The 21283-nt window shown below is 38.7% G+C and overlaps 1 protein-coding gene across 1 annotated transcript in view; it reads right to left on the reverse strand.

The window, feature by feature from the left end:
• Nucleotides 1-21283, reverse strand: part of KIF13A (kinesin family member 13A) — a 120014-nt gene that overhangs the window by 3618 nt on the left and 95113 nt on the right. Inside the window, exons 21-38 of the mRNA XM_080340724.1 lie at nucleotides 20781-20945; nucleotides 19967-20137; nucleotides 19082-19233; nucleotides 18841-18973; nucleotides 18583-18729; nucleotides 17570-17608; nucleotides 16187-16286; nucleotides 15968-16094; nucleotides 14891-14946; nucleotides 13805-13929; nucleotides 12663-12839; nucleotides 11312-11404; nucleotides 10324-10476; nucleotides 9836-9913; nucleotides 9213-9260; nucleotides 8645-8756; nucleotides 7272-7423; nucleotides 6617-6721 (exon numbers count right to left, since the gene is read on the reverse strand). Of these exons, the coding sequence (XP_080196850.1) occupies nucleotides 6617-6721; nucleotides 7272-7423; nucleotides 8645-8756; nucleotides 9213-9260; nucleotides 9836-9913; nucleotides 10324-10476; nucleotides 11312-11404; nucleotides 12663-12839; nucleotides 13805-13929; nucleotides 14891-14946; nucleotides 15968-16094; nucleotides 16187-16286; nucleotides 17570-17608; nucleotides 18583-18729; nucleotides 18841-18973; nucleotides 19082-19233; nucleotides 19967-20137; nucleotides 20781-20945 (2133 nt within the window). The remainder of the gene's footprint in view (nucleotides 1-6616; nucleotides 6722-7271; nucleotides 7424-8644; nucleotides 8757-9212; nucleotides 9261-9835; nucleotides 9914-10323; nucleotides 10477-11311; nucleotides 11405-12662; nucleotides 12840-13804; nucleotides 13930-14890; nucleotides 14947-15967; nucleotides 16095-16186; nucleotides 16287-17569; nucleotides 17609-18582; nucleotides 18730-18840; nucleotides 18974-19081; nucleotides 19234-19966; nucleotides 20138-20780; nucleotides 20946-21283) is intronic.

Here is a 21283-nt window from a genome sequence, read left to right on the forward strand (position 1 = left end):
CATTGAAGGTATTCTATAGAACTAACTGACCACCTACCAAGATAAACATAAATAAGAATGCAAGAGGCCTTACAGTGTCTCAGCTGCAATACTGATGGTTAGCATATTGTTAAAAACTATCCTGCACAACAGGATTTTCTATTAATCTGATACCAGTGAGGCTCAATAATTTTGCTCACCCCTAGCTATCGCACCTGAACACATTCATAATAATTGAAAATAAAGGCACAAGGATCAAATATTACAGAGAATCTCCAAGGAAGCATTTGTGTGCATGCATGTGTCTGGAGGGAAAGTGATGCTAAATCAAGCTGGCAGAATTTGGAGGTAGCTCCCTGAATTTGCCTTTGATAATGAGTGTTGATGCGCTGTGACTAGCAGTCTGTCAAGCTGCATCTCAGACAAACCCCAGTAACATGGCTTGGCTGCTCCCCAATATAAAATACTGCAGGCAGGACTCCAAACAGATGCTTTTTTAAGTACTTCATTCTTCATAGAGATATATTTTTATATATATATACGTATGTAAGCATATGTATATATACACACATCTTCAGAAAAATGAAAACTGCTGAAATTTAGAGGAACTCAAGCTCCTGTTATTTCTCTATTCCTTTACCTGCATCATGGATTTCAACTACTGATCAAGTCAAACCCTGTGTGATATAAAGTAGTGTGATGCTTTCAGTTACCTGCCATGAATCACTGATGGAAAAGGAAAAGCAATATACTTAGCCAGATGACCAATGCATTGAAAACAAGATTAAACACTGTCTTGAAAATGCTTCCTATACTTCATAATAACCAAGACTGCTCAAATAACTTTGTACAACAAAGCTTCAAATACATAGACAGCAAACAGATTTGTTCAGTTCGCACATACCAGAATAATCACATAACCGTTTAGGTCGGAAGGCACCTCTGGAGGTCATTTAGTCCAAACCCCCCTGCTCAAGCAGAGTCAACAAGAGCAGATTGTCCAGGACCATGTCCAGTTGGGTGGTTTTGAGATCCCCAAGCACAGAGTCTTAGAACCTCTCTGCACAACCCACTCCAGCATTTGACCAGCCTCACAGTATGTTTTCTTGTGTTCAGATGGAATCTCATGTGTTTTAGCTCATGTCCATTGCCTCATGCCCCATCACTGGGCCCTACTGGAGAAAAGTCTGCCTTGCCTTCACTCCCTTCCATCAGATATTTTTACACATTGATAAGATGCCCCTCGACCTACTCTCCTGCAGACTGAATAGTCCCAGCTCTCCCAGCCTCTCCTAATATATCAGATGCTTCAAGCCATTAATCATCTTTGTAACCTACACCAGGCAGTAATTGCGTATCTTTCTTGTACTGGGGAGCCCAGAACCAGACACAATACTCCAGATACAGCCTCACTAGTCCTGAGTAGGGAGCTAGGATGACTCCTTTGACTTTCTAGCGATATCCAGTATATTGTTGTTCTTCTCTGCTGCAAGAGGGCATTGCTGGCTCATGGCCAGGTCATTTTCCACAAGTACCCCAAGGTACTTCTAGGCAAAGCGGCTCTCCAGCCAGTCAGCCCCCAATATGTACTGATGCCTTGTGTTATTCCACCCCAGATGCAAGACTTTGCATTTCCCTTTGTTGAACTTCATGAGATTCCTCCTTGCCCAGTTGTCCAACTTGTTGGGGTCCCTCTGAATAGTAGCACAATCGTCTGGTGTATCAGCCACTTCTCCCAGTCTTGTACCATCTACAAACTTGCTGAGGGTGCACTCTGTCCAATCATCCAGATCATTAATGAAGGTGTTGAACAGTACTGGCCCCAGTGCTGAGTCCTGGAGTGCAGTGCTTGTTACTGGCCTCCAACAGCACTTTGCACCCCTGATCACAACTTTCTGGGCCCAGTTGTTCAGACGGTTGTCAATCCACTTCACTGTCCATCTATCTAGCCTGTGCTTTGTCAGCCCACCTATGATGACTTTATAGGAGTATAGGTGTCAAAGGCTTTACTAGAGTCAAAGTAAACAACATTCCCTGTTCTCTCCTCATCCAAGCTAGTCACCTTATTGCAGAAGGCAGCTGAGGTTAGTCAAGTATGATTTCCCCTTTGTAAATCCACACTGACTACTCCCAATCACCTCCTTGTCCTTCATGTGTTTGGAAATGCTTTCCAGGAGGATTTTCTCCATCATCTTCCCACAGACAGAAATGAGGCTGACCAGTCTGTAGTTTGCTCAGTCTTTCTTCTTTGTCCTTCTTGAATACAGGAGTGATATTCGCTTTCTTCCAGTCTTCAGGTACCTCTCCCAGTTGCCATGACATTTAAAGATAATTGAGAGCGGCCTTACAACAACATCAGCCAGCTCCCTCAGCACTTGTGGCTATGTTTACTTAAACAAACATGCAGTTTGTTCCTGAGCTCTCCAACCTGGTGGTCCTCTACTAAGTGTAAGCCTTCCTTGTTCCACACTTTCTCTTAGGTATCAGGAGCTTACGATGCATGACGGCAAGTTTTACACAGAAAGAGTGAAGAAGGCATTGAGTGCAGTGGCCTTCTCCAAGTCATTTGAGACCAGCTCCCCTGCCCCATTCAGTGGTGTAATTAACATCCTTCTAGGTATATATTAGGAAAAACATGCTTATGTGACACAATCCTTCTCCTAACCTGGAGGTATTTTTTTCCTCAGTTTTTGTTTGTTTGACTTTTTTTTTTCAGGACTGTTAAATATGATCTAAAAGACTTTTCTTTTATCCTGCATTTTTTTAAGCGATCACCACTCGCTATAGCCCTCCTCTATAACAAGGTCTCATGTCCATTCCTGCCGTGTTCAAGCTCATAGCAGATGTAACTCAGTCATCTCACCCATGCAGAATGGCCCCTTCAGCTGAATCCAGATTTCCAATAATATAATTTTTTTGTTGGCAGAGAGATCAGTATCTGAAAAAGCTGCCTCTACTTGACTAAGTACATCTGTCAAATCCAGCCGGATTTCAGATTATCACTATTTGCTTGAGTAAAGCCTTGCCATCCTTTGCTCACCAGTTTTTACAGCTCTGCTTCAGAGTTATTTCTTATATGAAATTTAGATGAAGGCTTTACTTTGAGATTATTTACTTCTCTGCAGAGGATAGAGTGATAGTGTTATGAAATGTCACATGAGACTACTGAAAATTATTTATATTATTGAAAATCTTGTTTTTTCAATGTGAAATCTAAAAGTAGTCCCTTTAAAAGTAAAGGACAAAATTAATAGCCACTTTATTTGGACTATGAATACCCTTCCAAGCACTAAAGAATTATGTAAAGCACTTTTTTTACATATTGCAGTATACTTGTTTCTCATCTGAGGGACCTTTTCTCAATTATTCTGCTTACTTCTTCCCTTTTACCCTTACTGCTTACGCAGAAGTAAGTTTTGCTCTATGCAGCAGCTTTTAGTTCGTTGTTTTCATAATAATACAACTTCTGATGTTTATCAAATATGATGGGTTTAAAATATTACATGAACTCCAAATTGATAAGCAATTCATGAAGTATTTCTAGTGAATACTAGATAAACATTCACTTGAAACCAAAAGGCATTTTTATAACACAGTTCTCTGTTTCTCCTTTGAATCCTGCAAAATTCACTACTGGACTGAAAAAAATTTTAGTGCACACAGGGTCTCTCATGAGAATCAGGACTGGATAAGATAAGTGAGAAACAGCTCTACAGATGCACAAACGTTGGTGACATGGTTTGTGAAGAATGCTGCAAATAGGTGATATCACCTTACGAGAGACAAAAGGTGCCCCTTGTGGGGACAAGAAATATTTCCTTTCAAAGCTTCTCTTGAGCTTCCTGATTGGGAAAATCCAGAAACAAAGCGGTTTCATGTGGGCAAAAAAAGAAGGAAGTCACCTTGTACTGCTCAAGCTATTGGTGGAAATAAAGATAAAATCCTTGAAAAATTGATAACGAAACTGCAGCCACTTCCCTGGGACATAACAGACTACAACGAAAAACAGATTTGAGAACTGGTAACAGTAAGAATGTGCCAGCAAGGACTAAGGAGGTAAGACTACCCATCAAGATTTAGCAATAACAGAAACCAAGTAAGCAAGACCACAGAGCAGCTTCCCTCCACTTGCTTCGTAACAAACATACTGTGTAGTTAAAAGTATCTGAGTTTTCAGATCCCTAAATTACAGCTCTCAAGTAACCTCGAAGATGCTAGTTCCCATTTTACTAATTCAAAAATCAGTAATACTCCTTTAGTGGTTGCATCACTGATGCTTTCATTCTCCTTGGCCTCTAGGAGGATTTGCTCTTGGCCAAACTGCCCTTAGATGTGTTACATACAGGCAGTAGTCGAAATATGCTCCATATGAAAATACTGCATCCAAACTTCACATATTCCACTGTACTTGCGTATTCTATAGATCATGCCCTTATGCCATGCTGCTCTGAAATAGCTGCAACACTAAACACATGTGGAAGTGCTCTCTGAAATTCTAGGTCAAATGCTGTATTTCATGCCAAATAAATAAAAATATGGTCAATTGCTTTTTTGTTGTTTTGTTCCTTCCTTTGAGAGAGGTGACTGGAATATTCAAGAAAAGTAAAGAACAGGTCCCAAAGAAACATGACAAAAAAACCAAACATCATTCAGAACATTAATCTAGTTAAAAATTACTAGCTTCCTGTATGTTTAGTCATTTTATTTCTGCAGCATTTTTTTTTTACATGCTCTAAGATGCAAGTGAGCATCACACTTGAAGCAACACTAATCATCCAGTGGTTAATTAGGAGAATGAGGTTCTGTACCTTAGAGCAATTGTTTACAATATTGATTAATAACGTGAAAACTTCAAATCAGATGAAGAGGAGCAGCCAGTTGAAGTTTCATGCAGAGATGTGATGTTGCCCTAGTGTAATCTCGGAACTTGTTCTGAAAGCACTGTTCAATTTGAATGTGTGAAATTTATACACCAGCCTACATAAAATATAGACTTGTTCCACCTCTGAAAAATGCAAGGTAGCCTGGGAAGCCTGCATCTATCTTACAAAGGCTTCCTTCCTAAAGTGATTAATAAACCCCAGAAGCCATCATTTGGTAAACCTGATGCCATAAGCTGGCAGGGCTACTCAATGTAGCCACCTCAACCTCCTCCCCAACAGTGGCTGCTGGTTCTTGCCTGCCTCCCCAGTACCCACTCAAGTGTCTCTGAGGTGATCGCACAGGGGAGTAGATCCAAACAAAGTATTATTCTGTGGGAGTCGAGTCACCAGCTGGATGGATCAGTTCCCTTGATCTGATTTGCTATGCAACCAAACAAAAAGGTGTTTTGGTGCAAGAGAGATGTCAGTGCAAGGGTAGGAACTGAAAGAGCAGCTCTTTCCAGGGCCCTGTTGGCTACAGCAGGCTTGCAGTATTCAATGAATTAGTTCCATTCTAATTGGAAAAGCCTTGTGCAGGATATGTTGCCCTTTTCCAGCTCTGAAAGCTTGTGCTTATCTTTGGAAAACAGCACAGGCAAATGCCTGGGTTAATTCAGGGCATGCATAGAGTGGGACTCTTTTTTTACTCAAGGGACGAAAACTGCCCTGAAGTTGCTATGGAAAATTTTGCAACTCATTTTGTGACTCAGTGCAAGTCAGCATGTCAGTTATCTTATGGAAAATTCACATGATTGAGAATAAAACAGCTGCTATCCAAAAACAGGAGCCACGCTTCAAATATATACACCAGAACATTCCGGGTACTTTGGTATAACAACCTACTAAATAGCATTAGAAATCCAGAACAGATTTCTTGATGGCTTGGCTGTATGTTAGGTATGAAAATAACTGTTGAATATGAAGAATCCATCACTAGCACTTCATGGTAAAGGAGGCCTGTAATACTTACAGGTAACAATTTGAAGGTTCCAAATTTAAATTAAAAGCTCTGATTAAAGCAAGTATTTACAGCCATGTTCCACAGCCCCAAACCCAAGTCCATCACAGAGCAGAAATGATGATATGCCTTTTGTTGAAGCAGCAGTGAGAAAAGGATTTGGCAGGTGAAGAAAAACATAAAAGCCCTCCACCTCAATTCACTGTCTGAATTACGATGAAGACAGGCTGCAAGTTAATTAAGAGCGGCAATCTTATTTAAGTCACATAACTTCCACATCAGGCAATGAGAAAGCTTTTATACCCACACCTAAATGCATGGTTACTTACACCAAATGGGATCATTCCATTTACTCTGGGGTATAGTCACAAAATCTGGGTAACATACAAGGTATATTAGAGCAACAACAACATGGTTCATTAAACCACCCTTTACCTGATCATTCGTGCCCTGTAAAACTAAAGCCTCCCCTCTTCTGCCCACCCCACATGGCAAATCACATCTAAATATTAAATAACAAACAAACAAAAAAACCCCAAAACAAACCAAACCAAAACCACCAACTGAGTTAGTTCCAAAGACAGATTGCATTTGCAAGCCAGGCAAGTGTTTGTTATAACCATTAGTTACAATCAACTGCAAGTGATTACATCCACGTTACACCTTTTATCTGCTGCGGTAGCGCAAGCATCTTAGGCCCATCACCAAACCTAAGCCCACCACCAGGCCTCGAAACAGCGGCTGGTACAAAACTTACAATCTTCTCCTCACGTGCGCTATTGCTTTCTACGGGCATGCTGCTGGCATTGCTTCCTACGGGCAGCACGCAGCCAGCGCCACGCGCCCCAGGGGAAGGGAAGCTCTGCAAAGGTTAAGACACGCAACACATCACACAAACCACAATTCCCACCACAGCGCCACATGTGTGCGAGTTTGGAAGGTGTTAAAACAAGTGGAACGTCCCTGCGGGCCACGTGTCCACAAGAGTTGAAGTTAAAGAGGCAGAGAAAGCGCGCTCCTCCCAGCAGAGGTTTAGGGTGAGGAATAAAGGTCAGAATTGTAACCGTCTAGAACACTGTTTCATGGAATTACTTTTTATCTTTGAAAAAACACACCAATATCTTGCTGAAGAAAAGAAAAGGCAGGTTACTATTACTTAAAAATAGAACAAAAGTACCCTATAAAGGAGAATACTTACCAAGAAGTGGGAAAAAAAGAGCAAAACCAAAACATTGTTCCAGGAAAATACACAAACAACAAAACCCCACCACATATAAAGAACAGTCTGATTAACATAACCAAAGAATTACAAAATTCTATGGCATCAGATGCATGCTGCAAACGATTTGCCAAGGACACAAAATCACTCAATCTCCATTACAAAAAAGCAACAGGTGGTTTTCAAAGATTACCTCTTGACTAAGAAGGGGTCGGCTTTCAAGTGGGGTCTTCCTTTTATGTTCCTCTTTCACTGGCATTAAGGGTTTGAAAAACTTCGGTGGCTGAGGAGAAAATGCTTTAAAAGGGCTGGCCATTAAGGCATGGGAATTCTCTGATGCAACACCTAGGAAAAAAGCAAAAACACTGTATTTCATTTCTTCCTATCTTGTCCACAAGACCATAATTTAAAATAATGCAAGGTTAAGCCATGCATTTTGCGAGTTGATGACTACAGAAAGAATGTCAGTATTTATTTCGGTATCCAACCACTGGACCAAGCATGAGACAACTTTCCCTCATAGAGCTCTGCACTGCCCTGTTTCCCCAAAAATAAGACAGGGTCTTATATTAATTTTTACTCCCAAACTTATTACTTTTTTACATGTATAGCTGCCTGGGTGCTTTTAAAATTAGCCTTCTTATGAACTGTAACTAGGGTTTATTTTTGGAGTAGGGCTTATATTTTGAGCATCCTCAAAAATCCTGAAAAATCATGCTAGGGCTTAATTTCAGGACAGGTCTTATTTTTGGGTAAAGAGGATATGTCCCTCTGATGACTCAGAAAACAGAAGGAAAGCAGAGAACAGCAGTATCTGCCCCCTCCATTCTGAGGCTCCAATATTTCTCCTTTTCACCTCAGCCACAAAAGCGGCGAGAAGTGGAACCGACAGCTCTTCGCTTCCTGCACCTCACCTGATCTCTGCTCACAACACCGCAACTCGGCCCTGAACCGAGGCAGCAACCCTGTGCAACCAGGATGACCAAAGAGGAAATTATAGACAAGGAAGCAATGAATAAACTCCCAGTCCCAATTTGTGGCAGTGGTGTCTCTACCTGTATTGCCTGTTCAAGAAGAGACTTATAATTTGACCTAAAAAGATAAGGCACCTGACATGGCAGAGCAAATATTCAGATCACATAAAGAACATCAGAATGATCCTTCCTACTTTAATAAAAACATTTTCATTTTCAAATTCGTGAACTAATAGCATCTCCTTCTGTGTGTTATATTTTGTTCTTTTCTTGTTTTGTTTTTTGGTTTGGGGTTTTGTTTTTCTGCATCCCCCCACTGTTTTGATTCACATGTAGCTTGTTTTTCTGCTTTCCTCTCAGTTTTCTGAACACTCCCAATTTCCTGTCCTTTCCCAGATCTTTTCATGCATTTCTCCCATTCTCCTCTATGATTATGTTTAGCTGCTGAAGTAAGAAGCTGGATAATGCACTTGGTAGGAGAATAGCACTGAGAATTTGTTAGGAAGAGAGCACTGAGAATTTAATTTTCAATTTAACGTCGTAATTAAAAAACCACAAATGCTGTCATTATATATACATTTTAGAGTCTCACCACTGCCATCTTTGCTCTTGCGAGGTGACTCCCTGGGTAAAGTACCATAGCATGATACATCTTGATAACTGGAAGAACAGTCAGATATATCCAGGTGACTTTCAGCCCAACCCTAAGAAACAAAAATACATAAATGTGCATGCGGATACAGGCAAACATGGAAAAAATAACAGGCAAACTCACAGGTAAGTTGTTTTTTGTTTTTGTTTTTTTTTTTAAATAACCCTAAAGAATCTCAAGTTACTGACTTCAAGACAAATTTGTCTCACACAGATGGATTATTTAGCAGCTAATTAGATTTTCAGTGAAGTATATTAAGCTTTGCTATAACTTCCCCCTTCTTAAATATTAGTTTCTGCAATTCTAACATGAAGACCAGAGAACGACAAGAAGGTTTAATTCAAAATAATACATTATTAGTGCAGCATTATGTAGATACACTATGTAAATAGACAGTTAAAGACACTGTTTTCCTATTTTTTTCAATTTTCAGATACATCTTGCTTTGAAGAGGGAATAAATCTGAGAATGTGTGCCATCTGTTTTTCTGAACTTCACATTTACATACCTTATCATCTTCATCACAGGCAGAAAGATCTAGTCGGCTACAGGACACCTACAAAACACCAGCAGGCAGAATGACAAAATGCCTACGTTTATTTATTAAACATAATGCCTTGAGGAGACACTGTGATCATTTAGTCCTAACAACTTTTGCGTTCTCTCTTTTCAGGTAAGATTATTTATAACGACAGCTGTTTGCCCTGTACGAGTGGATGATAGGAGAACATATAAAATACACACAAAATGGCAACGATCCTTTACACTATGAATAAAGCTACACAGACTTTGAAGAAAAAGTAACCTGAATCAAGGCAGTCATCATCCTAAACTACTCCCTAAACTCTTGTAAGAGTTTAACTAAACTAAAGTCTTATAAAATATGAATTGAGACCAACCCTCCCACTTCTCTGTCAACTTTGTCATCTCCCAGGATGGACAGTTGTGGGGAAGGGCTTCTATTAAATGATCGAGTCATTTTCTTTCACGACAACTTCTCTATAAGTTGGTTAGTCCTAGCTCAGAATCATTATTACAATATCGCATTGTGTGTAATATTACACCAGCACACAGACACCACCCCCCGCTGCCCCATTAGCACTAATTTACCAGAGGATGAAGGGTCCTTACGTTGTGGACATTTGGAGTGCTGATGCTCCTGCGGATGTTTCTTGCTTTGGTGGAAAGTGCCTCTTTGACCGTGACTGCCTACATAAAGAAGTGATTACACTCAAAAAGTGCTCACATGAAAGATGGGCAATGAGAAATGACCCAGCAGGATAGAGACTTTTTTCGGTGTGGATAGAGACAGCAAACAGGGCTTGCATTTACAAATCTTAATTTGCACATACAACCACCAAAATTTGTTTCTGAAATTCATCCTTTGGTCTTTGCCTGTTTGAGTTCCAAATACTACACCATTGCCAACTACAGTTACTAGACCCACCACTGCTGGAATTCTTTATTTCACAAAAAGTCTTACATTTATCCATTCAATGTTCTCTAAGGAAACTCAAACTAAAACCCCAAGCAACACTTAGTATTTTTAAAAGACCAATTATTTCTACTTGAATTCTCATAAGCCAGCTCAACAGCTGCAAGAAGTGCCTTTTCCTTGCCTGTCTTAGTCGTTCAAGGCTCAAAATGTTCTCCACTTGCAGCACCCCACGTGTGTATTTTTCAATGTACGTTTCGCCATCGGATGTGCCCTCATTTTCACTCCTTGCAGCCATCAGCGCCAAGGTCTCGCGATCCTCAATTTCTTCTGTAGCCTAAATTACAAGTTACACTATTTAATTTTTTAAAAATTAAAGCCTATAGGTTTGAATATATTGATTCATTTAGACCATATAAATCCAGAAATTAATTTGGATTGATAATCCTTAATTGGTAATCCTAATTACAATCACTGATCCAGGACTTTTCAATACAGATGTAAATAATGCTGAACTAAGAGATCATGCTCGAAAGAAGCTTGCACATTTATTGGAGTCAGTGTACTTCTAAGAATAATGCATATATAAACTGAAATTGCATATGTTAAGGATTAAATAATGACAGCTTCCTAGGCAAGTAAATACATCTTCCTTCCCGTATCTTAGCTATCATGCGTAATTCCCCTGGAGTTTAAATTTTAATGTACTACTGCACATAAGTGACTGTTGCATGGTGACAAGACCATGTTTTCATTCATCCAGATTGTTTACCTTTCAAATAAATTTGAGTGCATTTACAATTTGTACAAGCTTTTTCTTCAAAAAGCAATTTACATTCCTGTGCACTCATTTTCCCAGCTATTCTGTTTTCACTGACCCCAACATCCCTCTGAGTACGCTTTTTATTCTCTCTGTAGACACTAATACGATTTCAAAAATAGCTCTACTACAATAACTCAGTTAAACACTAGTAGAAGAGAAAATAAAATCCCCATAGTTTTCAACTGATTAAAGACAAACCTGTTCGCACCACTGAACTTCAGGATACACACTTTGGCAGCTGCCTCTTATTAGCAAAGCAGGACATCTACTTCCCCACCAGTACCACCCACTGCGGTAAGTCATTCTGTTCCTTTCAGCAAATTTACCAGAGAAATATGGTAAAATTTACCTTTGGTATATTGGATACAATTTCATAGGTCACTCCACAGGCATAATATATATTTTTCAAGGATATTCTCCTTTTCAGGCTCTGGGTAAAACTCTAGAAACAAAGTAATTTTCAATTATTGTCTTGACAATGATTATTTATGTCATTCTAAGAAATAAAAGGTCACAATACAAAAATTTATTTTACCACAAAAGCACATTTTTCAGGACCATAATTTAGTAAGTTCCTTTTTTGCACTAAAGATGCTTTAAGTACTCTTTACAGCCCTATGCTCAGTACACAATGCTACTAAACTCAATCAGTAACATTTTCCTCCGTTTTGCACAGATGCTCTATCCTCATGTAGTAACCTGTAACAGATGAGAAGCCACTTCTTGTGGCTGCAAGAAATCTCTTAATGTATGGATACCAACATTTCTCATTTTGTTGGCCACCTGTTAAACATGCAAAAACTTCCTTTTGCAATAGCAAGGCACAACTTGGCTTTCCAGCCGTAACTGAAATAGTAGCCTGAGTTTTCACTTTTGTAATCACAAGCTTAGCACACTTCATTGCCAGGTTAGTTAGCCCTTACACTTTCATGTAATAAGGGATTTGAAAGAAATGAAACTAGCAATGACAGTATGCCAAACACAAAAAGCCACAGAATTCAGCTGCTTAGCAAGTTGCTTAGTAATAACAACAGCTGTTTTGTGCTCCTCCCCCTGTTGTACTGCAAAATCGGAAGCAATTCTGAAATACCTTTTTGGTCTCAATCAAGGAAACAGAAAGGAACTTAATTTCGGAGAGCACCTCACTGTTCAACCCCAGCAAAGCAGCAAAGGGAACAGCAACCCCTCTTGTGGTCAAAGTAAATGACCCATGAGGATCACAGTGTAAAAGTAGGTGGAGAACATAGACATTTGGCTAGTGGTGGGAAACAAGCCTAGTTGGTAATTAACAGAAAAAGCAGAAAAGAGAAAGAAAAAAAGATACATTGTGTTTACACTAAACACCTGAAGGTCTCAAATATGCTTTCAGGAATAGAGTGACTACAGTGAGGAGCTACTACCAACTTCTCTGAATCAAAGAACATTTCAAGTTGTATAAAGAAGAGGGTAAACTCCTTTTTTGTTGCAAAATTAGCACCTGTTACACTTTGAATCAAATCAGGTTGAAAAGTGGACAGTTCAAAGGTATCTACTGGAAGTGCGGCTTCACTGCAACCTACAATTGTCTTTCTCATATGTCTTTCGTAAGAATAGGAGTGACTGAATTCACAAAAAATGAAGCAGGCAGCTAAGACGACGCACTCATAAAATTAAGGACATCAAGCAAAACTCGTAATTAAGAAAACCTGAAAACTTCTTACCTGCTTGTTATAAATATTGGCTGCAATCCTTTTGCGTAATACCAGCTCCATTGCAGCAGGATGGCTGAGCTGCACAGTAGCCTTCACTATTAAGTAAATTCTCTCATTTTGAGGAGTTACCCTGTTCAGGTGCACTGAATCATGGACAGAAGAGTCCCAAGCAGCAGTGGCTGAAACCTGTGCAGACAAAATGAGAGGAAGGAAAAGGAAGTAAAAGATTCAATTACTCTAACAACAGGTAAAATTTGCAATGATTTAACAGGAAATAAAACAATAATGATAGAAAAGCATCATTGAGCAAAATGGGGTCAAAGCTCCTTTTCACAGTAAAGAATTTATCAGAAGCAACACAGAAGTGGTGTTAAGATATTGGGGTATGTAACCATGAGCACAATCTCTGCACCGTGAAAACTGCTTTAGATGAAAGTCTTCACACAGATGGAAGCAGAGAGCAAAGCAGAAGCAAGACTGGAGGAAAGAATACAAATCCTATTATAACTGTATTAAAAGTTTATCAAATTCAATGGCAAACCTTCCATATGTGTTGGATTAGGTTATAAAGGCCTATACAGTACAAACATGCTCCCATCCTGCAGAACGTGTTTTTCCTTCCCCCTGCCTCCTTCCCAACTCAGGCATCCCGTTCATTCTGCCAATAGTCTCTGAGTTGGCACAGAAGGCGGAAAGAGTAAGTTAAAAAATTCAAAACTGCATTTTGAACCATTCATTTCCAACAATTCCTAAACTTTATATTTAAATAAGTAATTGTGTACTACAAAATAAAAAGCCTAGAGTGCACAACAAATGAAGTAGCTTTCTCTGAAGAATCAAGAGCCTGCAAGAGGAATCATGGAGTGAGGAAAGAAGAAAGAGGGATTTTTGAGTCAGGCAATGGAATTACTCTTTTACCAAGAAGAGCTAAGATTTGTCACCTCTCAATTAAGACTGAAGGGCTAACAAGTCATTATCTTCTTAAATTTTAATCAAATAGGCCAGAAAATAAAGGCAGCACTAGATATAGATGGTACTTCTAAGAGAAAAATATAATAGTGATTAAATACATACAAGTAGAAAATAAAACATACAAAGAAAGTGTTAACATAAGCTGCAGTTGTCAAGAAGGAGGCTTGCTAACAATTTACCTCATCATCACTGTGTTTTATGATCGGCAGATAAAAGAATGGACTCCCATGCTCCTTTGGTAGTATTGAGTTAACTCCTGATGCATGGGGACCTATAAGTTGTTCATTGGCACTGAGGTCATCAGCTAATGAAACAAATGTGCAAAGAATGAAATAGTTTTATACCAAAGGATATTAATATATAGAGGCAAAGTTGTAATACAAAGTTGTAATAAAGTCCTATCCATATTTCATAATACATTTAATTCTAATTAATCCTACTACTATGCAATGTTTTGAAGACGATTTCAGCATACAAAAGAAGGGCAGTAAAACCAGGCTAAGACTCAGCCTGAACACATTCCCATGTAACCTAAACGGACTTCAAAATTATTTCTAGGTATTCATAACACTAACTCATGCAGCCAGAAAAATTCTGATTTATACACCTGTCAGCCCAGCCAGTTTCTAGCTAAACAAAAAAAAAATTGTGCAATGATTCATCAACCTGTTTAAAAATCCTGTTTGATCTTCTGTCTGCTAATCTCTGCTGATAATGGAAAAACCACAACAAACAAAAATATTTCTTGTGAGCATAAAGCAAAAAGTCAATATTGTTTTCCGAAAGAAGATTCTAAAGCAGGTATAAACATATGGCCTGTATAAGCATCCCTAGTAGCCCACCTGTGGATCCTCTTCTGCTTTATTATAGACTTGTTTCCTTAACAGTCCTTAAATGTGATGTTAACTCTAGTCCCTTGTTTACAGTGTACCTGTGTCCTAGGAATATCTATCAATAATTTTCTCACCTGTAAAACTAAATACCTTCAAAGAGAACATTCAGCTTGTCTAACGAAATGCTCATTATAGTCTTAGCACACTCTTTATCAAACCAGCTGTTTAAGCCTCTACAGATAATTTTTCAAACATATGGAGAAAGAAGAAAAATAATTTTACAGGCCATATTGGACAGTGCCATTGCCAGGACTTGTTTTGATGTCTTAAGATATTTCAGATTCATTCTTCCACTTTTCCAATTTATTGATTGAACCTAATTTATCCCCCTAACTCTCCCTCCCAATTTCTTAATCTGCCATTACAACATACCATTCAAATCAAGGAAGAGAACAGGTATATGTGTTTCCATTCCTGCAGGTGGAATCCTGAAACAAAACAAACTGCTGTCAACAAGGAAGGCAAAGACATAAACTAATCTGGACAAGCAGATCTCCACGAATATTAATTGTAACCAATAACTAAACCTGTCAGAATTTTCATGGTGAACTTGAATGCCTGTATTGCACAATGTTTTGTTTATCTACACATGCAGAGAAATGTAGTTACCAAAACTTAATTCACCCCACACAGCACATTTCAGTTGCTGTGAGAATAACAAGTTTTAAACATCCTGCTCTGCTTCTTATAACGTTTACTGGTTGGAGTCACCTCATCTATAAAAGTTAGCAACTCTTCAAAGGACTGGATGTGTAACCACTGGTAAGGCATAGTCTTTATATCAATAAATACACTTTTCACTGTATGATCACGGCACGATTCAGGTGGATAAGGGAAAAAAAAATGGCAAGGAAAGATTATCACTACATCAGTCACTCAAAGAAGAAGAGATATTAGGTATTACCAGAGACATCAGCCTACACTTCATTATAGCCATATTTCTTGTCTATACTTTCCCAAATCTAATGTGTCACTTTCCTCATTTTCGCATGTCAGTTCCAATGATCTTAGTAAAAACACGAATTTAAATGAAATTAAATAAGAGAACACATCCTTTAAAATCAGAATTTCTTGCCTCCCCATCCCTTATCAATGAAATTGTCACGTGTTCTACCATTCACTTTTGAACTACTCCTTTTTTGAAAGGAGTCAAACTACAGGATAACTCTCAGAATTTTGAATAAGTGTAAAATGGTATGTCAAACTCAAAGGTGATTTTCAAACCTTGAAAGCTATCTCAAAGCTACTTTATCTAATTATGTTAACTAAGCAGACCTTTCTTACATTCAAACCAGCACCTGGCCTTCTAGCCTTCTGCCAGCTGAGGGTAACTGGTAGCATTACAGGAAAACATAGAAAGCTCTAAAATAGCCTCTGACTTTTTTACCTTGCAGTGTGCAATATTCATGCAGAAAAAGCTAACCACTCCAATGGTTTTTCTGTACATACCAATCTGCAGGCGCACCGGGAATTCCACTGCCCGGTGCTGGAACAAACACGGCGTTCCTCTCCTCTGTCAGCCCTACCCATTGTTCAACCAGCCGTGCTTCTCGTTCTAAATCATCCTCAGATTTTTCTACAGTGAAAGAGATTAATATTATATATGAGATATATTTTTTTATGGTGTAGGGAACAAAGTACTTATGACAGGGACTTTAAGCTTCAAACCTTGTTTATTGCTGATCTTTTGAATCTGCTCATCCAAGTATTCTCTGCGTTTTATCAATGCATCAGACCACCTTTCTCGTACACAGTTTAAATCTTCTTCCTACCATGGAAAGAGCAAAGAAAATCATTAGGCTACGTGGTTAAGATTAGAGGACAGTGAATTTTGTGATAATTTTGTCGGAATTGATATTAAACAGCTTGTATGATGCAGAAAATTTTCTTCCCCCAAATGACATGCACACTGATTAAGTACCTCACCACCCATGAATGGAAGCTCATTTGCTTTCAAGTTTCAGATTCCAATAGGAGGAAAAGAAGATTTGACTGCCTCAATTGCTGAGCAGAATTATACACCATTGGCTAATTACTCACACAAGCAGCAATCAAACTTTTTAAAAGTGTATGGAATAGGAAAAACAGGTATCATCAGTTGATCATAAGTTCTCTTGCAGATTAGACAGGTCAGTACGCCCTCAAACCTGCGCAAAATTCCATTGCTAGCAGCTGCTATCAGTGCAATTAAAAGACTTCTCATGCAAACAAAACCCATCATGCAATCATGCTTTGTGGTATCACAGAAAATCTGCTTTGTTCTTCTCTGTGATAAGTCAAGAAGCGCATAAACAGCCCGCAAGAAGTTAGTACCTAACTGGTATCTTTGATATTGCTGTTGAACCTAATACATTATCTTAAGGGATGTCAGCATTCTCATCTAACTGGTTCTACTTCTGTAAAGCTGGCTGCTAGAAATAAGACTTCCATGCAGAGATCTGTAATGTGTTTCACTTTAAGGCATTTCCTCTTTTGCCCTTTGTCACCTTTTAAATGGTTCTTCTGTTATGCTTCCTAAACTGTGACTGTCCTATATTTACTTATCATACAAAAAACCAGGCTTCACTGAAGCTTCTGTATTTCCTACACTTGCACCCTCACCTCTCTCCCTGACCAGCATTTCAGAAAACTGCACAACTTTAAAGGTTATTTTTTCTTTAGAAAACAAATGAAAAATCCTATGCTGCATAATTTGGTTGGGAAAGACGCCTGCATTTGCAGGTGGTTGTTCTTTTCCCTATGATACTCACTGGAAACTGTTTTCATTCCAAATTAAAGTTTCTAGGCTTTTATTCACATCACAGTTCATGTAGCCAGTTAGGAGAGCTGACTGCTGAGTACCAGAGAAGAGAGCACACTGCGAGAGTATAAAGTCACGAGGTAAACTGCAACAGCAGTGTCTTATAGCCCAGGTAGCCTCATAAATGCACAGCATATTTATATTTCAAAGCCGCTTTTGCTTGCTTCAGTACGCTTGTTCATTTGAAAGTTGCTGGCTATTAGCATTAGCTGTGCCCCATGCCAGAGGATTGACAGCAACAGCAGCAATACCTGGTAACTATCCATATCACCACCATCATCCTCCTCTTTCTGGCAGGAGAAAATAAATTTTGTAAAACACAAAAGAACATGCATTTCTCTCAACAGAAACTCACAGAAATACCCCAAAACATGAAAACAAACATTCCCGTCACAAATAAACTTGTAAAATGTTAAAATTACAACATTCAAATAACCAAAGCCTTATTAACAGGTAGAAACAGATTTTATTTTTTTTTTCATTACAGCCTATAGCATCCCAGCCATGATTTGAGTATTAGTGAACATATTTATTAAAAATACAGTGCCAGAAAAAGGACTGAGCAAGCATATAATCAATCTTCACATTTTACAGTTTCATCTGTATTTAAGGCTATAATTACTTGTGGTTCTGAATGTAATGCTTTTGACAAAAGGCACCTCGCTTTTCCCCCTGGGTGGCCAACCCCACTTGTTCTTTGCCATCGCTGTTGAAAGCATGCTTTATTTCCAATATGAATTTGCTCACGATCAGCTTGAAGCCATTTATACTTAAGACTCTTTTTTCTGCTAAAAGAAATATACCTTTTACATTCAGTGATGGCTATTTCTGATTCTGATTGAGTAACAGCTCAGTCCTTTTTGAAAAGATAAACAGTACCTTCACTGTGAGACATTTTCTCGTATTTATTTTTTTTCTGTTTTTCCCCTCCTCAACTTTTACCATCCTTGTTAGGGAGGGAAACTAATGGAGCAAGGAATCTACTATTAATCACACAAGGTAAAAACAGTTTTCATATTGCTGCTGTCTTGTGTATACTCAAATACCACACTTGGCTCTTTATCAGCTATTCACCAAGTTATATCAGATTTAGCCCCATATGGTCACATTATGTAAATTAGCCTCAAAACATATGTAAAACTGCAAAATTACATATAATGTATCAGCATGCTAAGGTCCTTTATGGAACTATGTTGGGCTGGCTCTAGAACAGCAAAACAAAATCAAAAAAATAAATCAACACATGAAAGAGTAACTGTCTTACCTGGTAGCTGTCCAAGCCCCTTTGCAGTTTGGTTGATCGGGCAGTTACACCACCTATAGAGACTGAAAGAATTGCTTCTACCATGAGAGGCAACGTTCCTGAATGCTGCACGGGTTTCACAGTCACCTGAACTCTGCGAGAATGACCCTGAACATGTAATTGAGAGATAGAAAGAAAGAAGGAGAAAAACAAAGAAACTAAGTATAAAATTAAGAATCAATTTAAGCACAAATAAGAAGACAGGGAAAAGAGACGTACCTGTCTAAGCTGGAAAATTCCCCCTGTGTTTACGTCTTTTGCCTGATGGAGTTCAACTGCAGTATATTCTCCCATCTCATTTAATTCTTGTATAGAAATCCACATTTCTATTCTTCGAGTTACTTCATTCCACCTAAAAAGACATCCACACAAAAACTAATAGTTGCCTCACCAAAGTTTATTTTGTGCACCACAAGCATGAGAAAGCCGATGGAAGCATCTATGTGTAATTTATGTGTACCTGTCTCTCAGTGTCCTGGTTTTAGCATGAAGAGAATCAACTTCCCAAACAGAGCTGCCATTGCCAGTACATCTGTGACCCCACACCTCAATAGCAAGAGCTCCTTCAGAAATGAACTCCAAAAACTCCTCTGTGACATTCACCACATAGTCCTGGAAATGAGAAAAAACAAATCACATCCAATCAAAGGAAATTAATCACATCTCCTCAACTAGTTTGTAAGGACACACTGAACAACAAACTACCTCCATGGTAAAGCCATACAGCTTGGATCATAAAGCTCAACTCTGGTCAATACAGTTGTGAAACGTACCATCCCAGAAACTCCTGCTTCTGCATACTGCAATTCATGCTCTGAAAATTTCCATAAAAACAATGGCACAACTCCAATGATCTTTTTCAAGTTACTGAACAGTAAGATGCCATCATATAAACTGTAGTTTCCCCCATGGCATTTGATTTTAAAGGATAACTAATTAAAAGGCTTTTTTCATTTTGCTGCATTTTGAAGAAGTGATGTGATGAATAAAGTATAGTCAGAAGTCATCAGTTATATGACTTGAGTCCCTCCTCCTTCCCCCAGCAAAACACAGCTCGAATTCTAAATAGCTCCTCTCAAACATACCATCCTCCCAGTAACACTATTTCATAATAAAAATAGTTCCCCCATGGCATTTGATTTTAAAGGATAACTAATTAAAAGGCTTTTTTCATTTTGCTGCATTTTGAAGAAGTGATGTGATGAATAAAGTATAGTCAGAAGTCATCAGTTATATGACTTGAGTCCCTCCTCCTTCCCCCAGCAAAACACAGCTCGAATTCTAAATAGCTCCTCTCAAACATACCATCCTCCCAGTAACACTATTTCATAATAAAAATAGTTACCTTACAGTGAGAGAAGGTCACTGTAAAATGAGCATCCTTGCTCTGAGGTGAAGGCACATCTGGATCTACCACTGGTGCTGCTACTGACTCGCATTGATCCCAAAATGTATATTGACAAAAGACAAAGTTGGAAAGATTCAGTGGCAGTCCAGTTGCTTCTTTTATTTTTACCTGAGGAGATAAAACAGATGTTCTCATAATTATGATTGTTTCTTCTTCAACTGTAGCATTCAAAAATTAAGTATTCAATCCAAAAGTACCAACAGCCAATAGGAATTTTTAAAGGACATTTCCAGTTGTTTTCTAAGAATGTCCCAATTTAGGAAATCTGTATTTTGCATATACAGAAATGAAGATGCAAGGAAAGCAGCTACACGCATCTAAGTTAACCCAATCATGTACACATTTTCTTTGAGGAAGTTGATAAGCCTAACTGGACAATGAAGCATTTAGTCACAGAAGAGATGAAATCTAGACACTACCCATAGATACTACATTAGATGATCAAACAAACCACAGGAGGTGGCTACACAGAAAAACTGCTTCCCCTTCTGTTTCTGCCAAGAAGGGCAGCCCTTGTAATGTCTGCATTTATGATGCAGACCTGCATATAGTAGAAACTAATGAAAATTACCTTCAGCCACTTAAAACCACAGGCAGTTAGACTGACCTACACTTGACCAGAACAAGCAAAGTCTCTTTTCTTTAGAGAATCTGAAGCAAGCAATAGCCTGCGTATCTTTGTACTTTATATCAGACTGAGTACATAGTTAGAAAGGCCTGAAACTTAACTCCATGATGCGTTCTCACTTACCCTGCAGGAGAGCTTTTTAGCTCTATGGATAATTTCTCCATTGTTATCCATGACTTCCAGACTCCCACTCTCACTGGAGTTCTCAGATGAGTCATCTCCTTCTACTACACGTTCTGGGACAGAGCCGGTGACTCGCATCACTTCAACATGCAACCGTCCTGCAACCTGTGGCAAGACAAGTACTAAGAACCTGTGCACAGGGGACTTAAATACATTAAGAATGTAAATACCTGACTCTAGGAGGTGCACAGAAACAGAACTGAGCAGCTCTCAATGATCAAATGAAAAGCGACAATGTCAGAAAGTGGAGAAAGGAATAATAATTAAAAAAAATTCTATACAGAACTACTGACCTTTTTAATGCACATACAACAGAAAAGGCATACAGTGTCACAACTATACATCAGAACCTTTATATGCTGGGGTTTGCTCAGTTACCTACATCGATACGATACTAGGAATTTTATTCTACAATTTTAGTAGCTTGGTAATTGTAAACAATT

The sequence above is a fragment of the Nesoenas mayeri genome (genome assembly GCF_963082525.1).
Source record: "Nesoenas mayeri genome assembly, chromosome: 2".
Classification (NCBI taxonomy): Eukaryota; Metazoa; Chordata; class Aves; order Columbiformes; family Columbidae; genus Nesoenas; species Nesoenas mayeri.